This window comes from Eschrichtius robustus, chromosome X (assembly GCF_028021215.1).
Source record: "Eschrichtius robustus isolate mEscRob2 chromosome X, mEscRob2.pri, whole genome shotgun sequence".
Lineage (NCBI taxonomy): Eukaryota > Metazoa > Chordata > Mammalia > Artiodactyla > Eschrichtiidae > Eschrichtius > Eschrichtius robustus.
The window spans coordinates 67,373,618-67,386,720 of NC_090845.1; the positions used below are offsets into that span (position 1 = coordinate 67,373,618).

Sequence of the window (13,103 nt, forward strand, 5' to 3'; positions counted from 1 at the left end):
CTGTAGTTTTAGAAATAAAGGTAGAATATCATTAAAATATTATATGTATAAATAGTAGTATTAGTAGAATGGTATACTCTGTAAGTGTATTTTGCACATTGATATAACACAAGCTTCTTGAGCTGTCCCAGGCACATAGTAAGAACACAATAAACATTTGTTGAATGAATAAATATGGTATGTTAATGCTAATATTATGGTCCTACATCATACACCAAGATTCTATCACAAAAGATTATATCCATACAATAAATTACATACATTTTGTTTTTTAATTGCGTTACAATTAACATACAATATTATATTAGCTTCAGGTGCACCACATAGTGATTAGATGTTTTTATACAGTATGCAACGATAACCACAATAAGACCAGTTATCATCCATCACCATATTTTACAATATTACTGACTACATTCCCTATGTGCACATTAAATGCCTGTGACTTACTAATTTTATAGCTGGAAGTTTGTACCACTTAACTCCCTTTACCTATTTCATCCATTCCCCCAAGATGCACCCCCTTCTGCCAACCACCAGTTTGCTCTAGATATCGACGAGTCTGTTCCTATTTAGTTTTGTTCATTAGTTTTGTTTTTTACATTCCACATATAAGTTAAATCATACAGTCTTTGTTTTTCTTGGTCTGACTTATTTCACTTACCATAATACCCTGTAGGTTGATCCACATTGTCATAAAGGCAAGATTTCATTCTTTCTTATGGCTGAGTAGTATCCGATTACACACACACACACACACACACACACCCCTTCTTTATCCATTCATCTACTGATGGACACTTACGTTGCTTCCATATCTTGGCTACTGTAAACAGTGCTGCAGTGAACATGGGAGTACACATATATTTTCAAATTAGTGTGTTTGTATTCTTCAGATAAATATCCAGAAGTGGAAATGCTGCATCATACGGCATATGGTAGTTCTACTTTTAATTTTTTGAGGAACCGCCATGGTTTTCATAATAGCTGCGACAACTTACCTTCCCACCAACAGTGCACAACAGTACCCTTTTCTCCACATCTTCACCAACACTTGTTGTTTATTGCTTTTTGATAACAGCCATTCTGACAGGTGTGAGGTTGTATCTCACTGCGCTTTTGATTTGCATTCTGCTGATGATTAGTGATGTTGAAGGCCTTCCCATGTTCCTGTTGACCATCTGTATGTCTTCTTTGGAAAAATGTCTATTCAGGTTCTCTGCCCAGTTTTTAATTGGGTTGTTTTTTGATGTTGAGTTGTATGAGTTAGTTATATATTTTAGATATCAACCCCTTATGGGATATATCACATGCAAATATATTCTCCATTTAATCCCATTAAACAAATGGGACTACTTTGATGTAGTCCCATTTGTTTAATTTTACTTTTGTTGCCCTTGCCTGAGGAAACAGATTCAAAAAAAAAAATATTTCTAAGACCCATGTCAAAGAGCATACTGCCTATGTTTTCTTCTAGGAATTTTAAAGTTTAAGGTCTTACATTTAAGTCTTTAATCAATTTTGAGTTTCTTTTTGTATATGGTATAAGAAAGTGGTCCAGTTTCATTCTTTTGCATATAGCTGTCCAGTTTTCCCAACACTATTTTATTTCAAGAGACTGTCTTTTCCCCACTGTATGTTCCTGCCCCCTTTGTTGTAGATTAATTGAACATATGAGCTTCAGTTTATTTCTGAATTCGCTACTGTGTTCCATTTATCTATGTGTCGGTTTTTGTGCTAGTACTATACTGTTTTGACTACTAAAGCTTTGTAGTATAATTTCAAGTCTGGAAGCATGTTATCTCCAGCTTTGTTCTTCTTTCTCAAGATTGCTTTGGCTATTCAGGATCTTTTCTGTTCCATACAAATTTTAGAATTGTTCTCATTCAGTCAAAAATGCCACTGGTATTTTGACAGGAATTGCATTGAATCTATAGATGACTTTGGTAGTATCAACATTTTAATGATATTGACTCTCCAATACATGAGCACAAAGTATATTTCCATTATTTTTGTGTCATCTTCCATTTTGTTCCTCAATATCTCAGTTTTCAGAGTACAGGTCTTGTGCCTTGGTTAAATTTAAACCTAGATATTTTATTCTTTTTGATGCAATTGTAAATGGGAAAGTTTTCTTAATTTCTCTTTCTGCTAGTTCATTACTAGTGTACAGAAATGCAACAGGTTTCTGTATATATATATATATTTTTTAATTTTATTTTATTCATTTATTTATGGCTGTGTTTTATTTATTTATTTATGGCTGTGTTGGGTCTGCGAGGGCTTTCTCTAGTTGCGGCAAGTGGGGACCACTCTTCATCGCGGTGTGCAGGCCTCTCACTATTCCGCCCTCTCTTGTTGCGGAGCACAGGCTCCAGACGCGCAGGCTCAGTAGTTGTGGCTCACAGGCCTAGTTGCTCCGCGGCATGTGGGATCTTCCCAGACCAGGGCTCAAACCCGTGTCCCCTGCATCGGCAGGCAGATTCTCAACCACTGCGCCACCAGGGAAGCCCTGTATATTTTTTTATGCTGAAACTTTACTGAATTTATTAGTTCTAACAGTTTTTTGGTAGAGTCTTTGGGGTTTTCTACATATAGTATCATGTCATCTGCAAATAGTGACAGTTTTACTGCTTCCTTTCCAATCTGGATGCTTTTTCCCTTTTTCTTGCCTAATGGCTGGGGCCAGGACTTCCAATACTATATTGAATAAAACTAGTGAGAGTCCATATCCTTGTCTTGTTCCTGATCTTAGAGGAAAAGCTTTCAGCTTTTCACCACTGAGCATATTACCTGTGGGTTTTTCATAAATGGCTTTTACTATGATGAGATATGTTCTGTCTGTACCCACTTTGTTGAAAGTTTTCATCATAAATGGATGTTGAATTTTATCAAATGCTTTTCCTGCATCTATTAAGATGATCATTTGATGTTTATCCTTTGTTTTATTAATGTGGTATATCACATTGATTGATTTACAGATGTTAGACCATCCTCGTACCTCTGCAATAAATTTCATTGATCATGGTGTATGATCCTTTTAATGCATTTTAAAATCCAGTTTGCTAATATTTTGTTAAAGATGTTTGCATCTGTGTTCATCAGGGACATTAGCCTGTAGACTATTTTTTTGGTGGTGTCTTTGTCTCATTTTGGTATCAGGGTAACACTGGCCTCATAAAATGAGTTTGGAAGTGTTCCTTCCTTTTCACTTTTTTGGAATATTTTGAGAAGAATAGGTACTTACTCTTCTTTAAATGTTCAAGATAATTCACCTGTGAAGCCATCTGGACCTGGACTTTTGTTTTTAAACTACAGATTCAATATTGTTACTAGTAATAGATCTATTCAGATTTTCTATTTCTTCATGATTCAGTCTTGGAAAATTGTGCATTTCTAGGTATTTATCCATTTCTCCCAGGTTGTCTAATTTGTTGCCACACAATTGTTCATAGTAGTCTCTTATGATCCTTTGTATTTTGGTGGTGTTGGTTGTAACTTCTCCTCTTTCATTTCTGATTTTATTTATTTGGGTTCTCTCTTTCTCTTGATGAGTCTGGCTAAATATGTGATTTTGTTTATCCTTTCAAAGAAACAACACTTATTAGTTTCATTGAATTTTCCTTTTTTTTAAAGACTCAGCTTCAGTTATTTCCACTCTGATCTTCATTATTTGGTTCCTTTCACAAACTTTGGGCTTTGCCTGTCCTTCTTCTTCTTGTTCCTTTAAATGTACCTTTACACGGCTTATTTGACATTTTTCTTATTTCTTCTAGTGGGCCTGTACCACTATGAACTTTCCTCTTAGAACTGCTTTTGCTGCATCCCATAGATTTTGTAATGGTGTGTTTCCATTTTCATTTGTCTCAAAGTATTTTTTTATTTCCTCTTTCATTTCTTCGTTGATCTATTGCTTGTTTAGTAGCATGATTTTTAGCCCCCCATATTATTGCTTTTTCCAGTTTTTTTCTTGTACTTGATTTCTAGTTTCATACCACTGTGATCTCAAAAGATGCTTGATATGATTCCAATCTTCTTAAATTTATTAAGACTTGTTTTGTGACCTAACATGTGATCTATCCTGGAGAATGTTCCATTTTGTGACCTAACGTGATCTATCCTGGAGAATGTTCCATGTGCACTTGAAAAGAATATGTATTCTGCTGCTTTTGGATGAAATGTTCTATATTTATCTATTAAATGAATCCGGTCAAATACCAGATTTAAGGCCAGTGTTTCCTTACCGATTTAGTGTCTAGATGATCTATCCATTGATGTAAGTGGGGTATTAAAGTCCCCTATTATTACTGTATCACTGTCAATTTCTCCCTTTATTTCCGTTGACACTTTCTTTATATATTTAGACACTCCTATGTTGGATGCATGAATATTTACAAACGTTATATCCTCTTGTTTGGACTGACCCCATTAACACTATGGCATGCTTTTCCTTGTCTTTCGTTATAGTTTTTGTTTTAAAGTCTATTTTGTCTGACATGAGTATTGCTACCTCAGCATTCTTTACTTTACAATTTGCAAGGAATATCTTTTTCTATCCCCTCACTTTCAGTTTATGTGTGTCTTTACATCTGAGGTGAGTCTCCTACAGGCAGCATATAGATGGGTCATGCTTTTTTATCCATTCAGCTACCCTATGTCTTTTGATTGGAGCATTTAGTCCATTCACATTTAAAATAACTATTGGCAGGTATATACTTATTGCCATTTTTTTACTTGTTTTCTGGTTGTGTTTTTAGTTCTTCTCTGTTCCAGTCTTACGCTCTTCATTTCTTCCCTTATCGTTTGACGGATTCCTTTAGTTTTATGTTTGGATCCCTTTCTCTTTATTTTTTTGTGTATCCATTGTAGGTGTTTTTGATTTGTGGTTATCATGAGGTGTGTGTATGTATGTATGTATGTGTATATACATCAACCTGTATATATACCCAATTATTTTAAGCTGACAGTCACTTTAAGTTTGAAGGCATTCTAAAAGCACTACGTTTTGCTCTTTCCCTTCAACATGACTCTGAAAATCCTGTTGTCGCCATGGGCTGCTGCCCCGCCTGGTATTACTAGTATTGTAAGAACAATCTGTACCCAGAGTCTTGCTTCTGCCAAGGTGACCCTGATGCCAAGATCCACATCTTTGACCTGGGGTAGGAGAAGGCAAAAGTTCCGACTCTGTGGCTACATGGTGTCAAATGAGTATGAGCAGTTCTCCACTGGAGGCTGCCCATATTTGTGCCAACAAGTACACGGTGAAAAGCTGTGGTAAAGATGGTTTTCACATCCAAACGCCATCTCCACCCCTTCTACATCATCCACATCAACAAGACATTGTCCTGTGCTGAGGCTGACAAGCTCTGGGTAGGTATGTAGGGTGCCTCTGGAAAGCCCCAGGGCACAGTGGCCACAGTACACACTTGTCAAGTCATCATGTCCATCCCCACCAAGCTGAAGAACAAGGAGCATGTGGTTGAGGCCCTACACAGGGCCAAGTTCAAGTTCCCTGGCCACCAGAAGATTCACATGTCCAAGAGTGGGGATTTACTAAGTTTAAAGTCGATGAATTTGAACATGTGGTGGCAGAAAAGTGACTTATCCCTGTTGGCTGTGGGGTTAAATATATCCTTAATCACGGCCCCTTGGACAAATGGCAGGCCCTGCACTCACAAGAGCCTTGGTGTTGTTGTCCATTCCTTGCTCATGCCCACCAATAAATCCTACTTTCCTGTCAATCAATCAAAAAAAGCACTCCATTTTCACTCGCCTGTCACGTTTTATTTTTTGTCGTTATATTTTACTTCTTTTTATTTTGTGTATCCCTTAACTACTTACTTCAGTTATAGCTGATTTTTTTTTTACTACTTGTCTTTAAACCTTCATACTAGCTTTTTAAAGTGACTGATACAATTCCTTTACTATATATTCTCCTTCACCAGTGATTTTTTTCTTTTCATATATTTTCTTATTTTTAGTTGTGATCTTTTCTTTTCCCCTTAAAGATAACCCTTTAATATTTCTTGTAAGGCCAGTTTATTGGTGATGAACTCCTTTCGTTTTTGCTTGTCTGAAAAACTCCTTATCTCCCCTTCAAGTCTGAATGATAACCTTGCCAGGTACAGTGTTCTTGACTGTAAGTTTTTATCCTCTCAGCACTTTAAATACATCATGGCACTCCTATCTGGCCCACAAAGTTTCTGCTTTAAAATCAGCTGACGGGCTTATGTGGTTTCGCTTGTATATGATTAGCTGTTTTTCTCTTGCTGTCTTTAAAATTCTCTTTTATTCTTAAACTTCTGCCATTTTAATTATGATGTACCTTGGTATGGGTCTCTTTGGGTTCATCTTGTTTAGGATCTCTATGCTTCCTGTACCTGGGTGTCTGTTTCCTTCCCTAGGTATGGACGTTTTCCGCCATTATTTCTTCAAATAAGTTTTCTGTCCCTTTCTCTCTTCTTCTTCTGGGACCCCTACAATATAAATATTAGTATGGTTGATGTTTCACAGAGGTCCCTTAAACTCTCATTTTTAAAAATTCTTCCTTCTTGTTGCTATTCTTATGGGGTGATTTCTACTATTTTATCTACCAGATTACTTATTCCTTCTGTATCATCTCATCTGCTTCTGATTCCCTCTAGTGTATTTTTTATTTCAGTTACTGTATTGAGTTCTGATTCTTTCTTACATTTTCTAAGTCTTTGTTAAAGTTCTCACTGAGTCCCTCCAATCGTCCCCTGAGTTTGGTGAGCACCCTTATGACTGTTTCTTTGAACGCTTTTATCAGGTAAACTACTTATCTGTTTCATTAGGGTTTATTTTTTCCTGGGGTTTTATTTTGTTATTTTGTTTGGACCATATTCCTCTATCTCATTACTTTGATCTTCTTTTGTGTTTCTATAAATTAGGTGAAACAGCTACCTCCCCAGATCTTGAAGAAGAGGCCTTGTGTGGGAACATTCCCTGTGTAGACTACTTGTGCCTAGAGGCTTTGGCAGGCCAGATGGGGCTGCAGTGGGCACCAGCTGGGGTTAATACCTGGGGACCACTATGCCCGAGGCTGCCTTGGTGGGACCACTGAACCTGGAGGAGGGCCCAGTCCAGGGGCAGCCCCCTGGGAAGTACTGCACCCAAGGCTGCCTTAGGAGGATAGCTGGAGCTGGAGAGGACCTGGTCCAGGGGCAGTCCCTGAAGAGTGCTGGGCCATAGGCTGCCTTGATGGGGCGGCTGGAGCTGGAGCAGATATGGGGCAGAAGGCGTCCGGGGGTGGAACTCCAAACAATAGTGATCACCAGTGCCTCCTACCCAGGCAAGGGCTCCAACAGTTCCCTGTCATTTAGGCAGAAACTCTAGGGTTAGGAAACAGATTTCCTTTACATATACTGTAGGTGCCTTTAAAGTTTTTTCACCGTGTCCCAGGGTGAGTGTGCCTGCATTTGGATCCCTCAGCAATCCATCTCCCTACCATAGATCACTGCAAAAGAGGAGGGGTTCCCATGGATACCGTGTCTCTGACTTTCCTACCAGTTTCTACGTGGTTCTTCTATTGGCAGCACCAGTTCATTCAGCCCCCAGGTCTTCTTCAAGAGGAAATGCGTTGTGTTTAGGTGTAGATCATTGTGCTCAGGGGAGGAGGTGAGCATAGGGTCTTCCTGTGCCGCCACCTTCCCAAGTCCACTCTATGCTTGTTTTCAAATATAAATGCTCACTGATAACGCTTACTCTGAAAACACAGGCATACCTCAGAGATATTGCAGGTTTGGTTCCAGACCATCACAATAAAGCGAATATCACAATAAAGCGAGTCACACAAATTTTTTGGTTTCCCACTACATATAATAGTTAGGTCTACACTATTCTGTAGTCTATTAAGTGTGCAAAAGCATTATGTCTTAAAAAACAATGTACATACCTTAATTTAAAAATACTTTATTACTAAAAAAATGCTTGCATAGTCTCGCTGAAGCAAGTCATAATCTTTTTGCTGGTGAGGGGTCTTGCCTCCATGTTGCTGGCTGCTGACTGGTCAGGGTGGTGGTTGCTGATGACCGGGGTGGATGTGGCAATTTCTTAACATAAGACAACAATGAAGTTTGCTGCATCGATAATGGCTCTTCCTTTCATGAACAATCTCTCTGTAGCATGCAATGCTGTGTGACAGCATTTTACCCACAGTAGAACTTCTTTCAAAATGGGAGTCAATCCTCTCACACCCTGAAATGGATTTATCAACTAAGTTTATGAAATGTTCTAAATCCTCTGTTGTCATTTCCACCATCTTCACAGCATCTTCGCCAGGAGCAGATTCCATCTCAAGAAACCACTCTCTTTGCTCATCCATAAGAAGCAACTCTTCATCCATTAAAGTTTTATCATAAGATTGCAGCAATTCAGTCACATCTTCAGGCTCTTCTAATTCTAGTTCTCTTGCTATTTCCACCACATCAGCAGTGACTTCCTGCCCTGAAGACTTGAACCCCTCAAAGTCATCCATGAGGGTTGGAATTCACTTCTTCCCAACTCCTGTTAATGTTGATATTTTGACCTCTTCCCATGAATCACGAATGTTCTTAATGGTACCTAGAATGGTGAATCCTTTCCAGGAGGTTTTCAATTGACTCTGCCCAGATCCATCAGTGGAATCACTGTCTATGGCAGCTATAGCCTTACAAAGTGTACTTCTTAAATAATAAGACTTGAGAGTTGAAATGACTCCTTGATCCATAGGCTGCAGAATGGATGTTGTGTTAGCAGGCTTGAAAACAACATTAATCTCGTTGTACATCTCCATCAGAGCTCTTGGGTGACCAAGACAGTAATATTTTAGAATTACTGTCAATGAGCAGAAATATTTTGAAAGGAATCTTTTTTTTTTTTTTTCTGACCAGTCGGTCTCAACAGTGAGCTTAAAATACTCAGTAAACCATGCTGTAAACAGATGTGAGGCCATCCAGGCTTTGTTGTTCCAGTTATAGAGCACAGGCAGAGCAGATTTAGCATAATTCTTAAGGGCCCTGGGATTTTCAGAATGGTAAATGAGCACTGGCTTCAACTTGAAGTCACCAGCTGCATTAGCTCCTAATAAGAGACTTAGCCTGTTCTTTGAAGCTTCGAAGCTAGGCATCGACTTCTCCTCTCCAGCTATGAAAGCCCTAGATGGCATCTTCTTCCAACAGAAGGCTGTTTTGTCTACACTGAAAACCTGTTGTTTAGTGTAGCCACCTTCATGAATTATCTTAGCTAGATCCTCTGGATGACCTTCTGCAGCTTCTACATCACCACATGCTGCTTCACCTTGCACTTTTATGTTATGGAGATGGCTTCTTTCCTTAAACCTCATGGAACCAACCTCTGTTAGCTTCAAACTTTTCTTCTGCAGCTTCCCCACCTCTCTCAGCCTTCATACAATTGAAGAGAGCTAAGCCTTACTCTGGATTAGGCTTTGGCTTAAGAGAATGTTGTGGCTGGTTTGATCTTCTATCCAGACCACAACAACTTTCTCCATATCAGCAATAAGACTGTTTCACTTTCTTATCATTCGTGTGTTCACTGGAATAGCACTTTTAATTTCCTTCAAGAACTTTTCCTTTGAATTCACAACTTGGCTAACTGTTCGGCAAAGAGGCCTAGTTTTGGCCTATCTCGGCTTTCAACATGCCTTCCTCACTAAGCTTAATCATTTCTAGCTTTTGATTTAAAGTGAGAGACAAGCAAGTCTTCCTTTCACTTGAACACTTAGAGGCCATTGTAGTGTTATTAATTGGCCTGATTTCAATATTGTTGTGTCTTAGGGGATAGGGGGGCCTGAGGAGAGGGAGAGAGACAGGGGAAAGGCCAGTCGGTGGATCAGTCAGAACCCACACAACACAAAATTTATCAATTAAGTTGCCTGTCTTACATGGGTGCAGTTCATGGCTCCCCAAAACAGTTACAATAGTAACATCAAAGATGACTAACCACAGATCACCATAACAAACATAATAATAACAAAAAAGTTTCAAATATTGTGAGAATTACAAAATGTGACACACAGATACGGAGTGAACAATTGCTGTTGGAAAAATGGTGCTGATAGACTTGTTTAACACAGGGTTGCCACAAACCTTCAATTTGTGAAAAACACAGTATCTGTGAAGTGCAATAAAACAAGGTATGCTTATGCTGAAATAATAAATCAAATATTTTGAAGTAGTTTATATACAGTCATTTCCTCATCATAAAATGTCCTAATACGATACTAAACTAAAACACAGAGATGTGGATGCTGTAAGGTAAACTTAAATGACTTATTCAAGGTGTTGCTTCTCAAAAAGTTCAGAAAGCTACTGCAAAAGAATTAAGCATAAACTCTTTGACGTGAAAGTGAAATATGCAGTAAAAATCATAGCTCAGTTATAGCCATCTACTTATTTAATATCCATTTCAATTTCCAGGTGCAACATTTTGGCTCTTTAATACTTCCTACTTAGGTTTTCTTACATTTACTATAAGAAAGTGATTTGCAAGGGGAATTCCCTGGCAATCCAGCGGTTAGGACTCGGAGCTTTCACTGCTGGGTCCCAGGCTGGATCTCTGGTCAGGGAACTAAGATCCCACAAGCCATGTGGCAGGGCAAAAAAAAAAAAAAAGTGATTTCTTTTTAACACTTACACAGTACCAGGTATATATGATCATGTATTATGATCTACTCAGCCTTATATAGAGTTAATCTAGATCTAAAGAACAAAAATAGATTTTTATCATCTATTTGTTCTAGAAAATGTTTCTGATCAACTATACATGTAGATAGCTGCAATAAATAAAAAATACATCCATATATGAATGACTTCTATTTGACTGCACAGAGCTAAAATGAAACAAGCACAATAGAGAAGTAGGCAAAGTTTGTCATTTGGAACCCACAGCCTTCCCTGTCTGCTTTTAAGTTCATAACATGTAGCAACCTACTCTCTGCTCCAGTTCTTTTCAAACTTTTTCATATTATGGCATATATGGAAAGCGACAGTACTTACAATAGCACACCAGGAAAACTGGAAGATGCTATTCATTTCTGAAGGTGACCCAGCTGCATAAGACCCCATCTATAGTTCCAAGTGATGAACACATCAATACCTCAGCATACTTTTATGTAATCCATTTAGAGCACAGTATGAGACACACTGGTTAGTCTACTCTCTCTTTTCTCTTAACCATAAGTTATGAGAAAAATTTAACAAGAATATTTTAAGAAAATCATTCCCAGGAGCAAAAAAACTTTAAGCTATTTATTTCTAATTACGAGATGAGAGACTGAGGAGAACTTAAGTGAAAATGCAGGTCAGGAGACCAGGGGAGGAGATAACAGGAGCTTCCCACTACCTTAAATTAAACTATAACCATTCCTTTACTACTCTTAGAAAAGCATACTTTAAATCTAGTTGGAAGATGAATGCTGATAATAAACTGCCTTTATGGGGTAACAGGAGAGAAAAACAAGAAAAGAAATTTTGTAGTTTAATTTTTACTATTCCCCTGATTTCTTAGAGAAGTAAGCCAGGGTCTGTGGTTAGGCTGCCATCTGTCTATCCCAAGGAGGTACTGAAGAGAGAAATGTTTATCAAGGAATCACCAAATTTGTTCAGCTGCAGGCCTGAGACCAGCTAAGCTTGTCTGTGCACAGGATCATTCACCTAGCTGGCATCCACATCTCTCTTCTCAGATGGTCTCTACTGCTTTGCTCCATGATTCGCAAATGCCACATATTTAGAGTTACTTACACTGTTTTGTCTTTAGATATTTGATATTTCAAATATTCAGATATCTGTTCCCAGCACTGGAGTTCCTAAACACCCAGTCAGGCTGCACTAGGAGTATACAGAGCCTGAACACTAAACCTTCAAATGTAGATATGAGTAAAGATAACTTTAGCCATTGGGAAGTTCAACGGAAGACTTTCACTGAGTATACACTCATGCACAAGAGAAAGAAAGAAAGAGAAAGCGAAACAGCTGACACAAACTGTACCTGAACAGGGGAAACCTAGAGACAATAAATATAGATTATGAACAATTAAAAAGGAAAAACACTAAACCAATAAAACTAGTTTTACTGTATAAAATGAATTATAATCATAGTTTATCATCTGAAATGCTTCCACTTATTTATATAGTAGTTAAGTGAAATTACCCTGGTGGGTTTGAAATGGGCTATATCTAGGTCTGAATCCCACTTCTACCAATCATTTATAAAAATAAAGATATAACAGCATTGCGAGGCTGCTCAAGAATTAAGTTAGCTAACACATGGAGTGAAAATAATACAGAGTTTAGGCATATACATGTAAATAAATGTTAGTTTTTCTTTTTTCCCTTCCTCTTAAATACCAGAGAGAGCACAATGGCTTGCTTGTAATTCAACATTCGTCAAATATTTGTTGTTATTACTTGTATCTGATTATCCTAGATGCTTACCAATTGAGGAAAGATATTCCTTTGAGCCAACTAGTGAGGATAATTAATAACTGAAAAAAGCACTGACATCAATGACATGACATTTTCTAAATCAATGTTCCATGATAAACACAACATTTATCAGACTCACTTTCTTCCAGCTTTAAAGAAACTGAGGGATTGTTTCCTGTTTCATCCACATTTCCTTCACCACCTCCTCGAGATCTTGAATTCCAGACTTTAATCACTTCAACATCATTGTCACTGCCGCTTCCACTTGAGCTACTATCTTTTTTCCCCTTTTTCCCCTTTGTTTTCTTCTTTCTAAAAAAAATAATGAACAAATTCAAAGTATTAGGAAAACACAGGAAAGATACAAGTGCCAATTATTAGAGGATGATCAGCAAGTAGGGATTTTAAACATGTCAACACAGGGCACAAAAAGTATTCAATTTACTTTGTATAATCATCAGAGCTTAAACTCATGGAGGTTTCTTCAGAATCTGAAGCTATAAATTCATCCATACTGTCTTCATCAAAATATCCCTAGAGAAAAAAAAAATGAATGTTTTAAGAATTTATATCAATTTATACTGGAAATTATAATAATGTTGATTTCATTTAAGGATAAGTTAATTGTTATGAGATAAGGAAGAACTATCATAGATTAGA

At 37.7% G+C, this 13,103-nt stretch overlaps 1 protein-coding gene and 1 pseudogene across 8 annotated transcripts in view; one reads left to right on the plus strand and one right to left on the minus strand.

Moving 5' to 3' along the window:
- ATRX (ATRX chromatin remodeler) overlaps positions 1-13,103 on the minus strand; it is a 254,434-nt gene that overhangs the window by 78,785 nt on the left and 162,546 nt on the right. For all 8 annotated transcript variants that reach the window (XM_068534190.1, XM_068534186.1, XM_068534185.1 and 5 more), the window contains 2 exons: positions 12,889-12,977; positions 12,583-12,755 (listed from right to left, as the gene is read on the minus strand). In XM_068534190.1, the coding sequence (XP_068390291.1) occupies positions 12,583-12,755; positions 12,889-12,977 (262 nt within the window). The remainder of the gene's footprint in view (positions 1-12,582; positions 12,756-12,888; positions 12,978-13,103) is intronic.
- Positions 5,050-5,483, plus strand: LOC137757381 (large ribosomal subunit protein uL16-like; annotated as a pseudogene).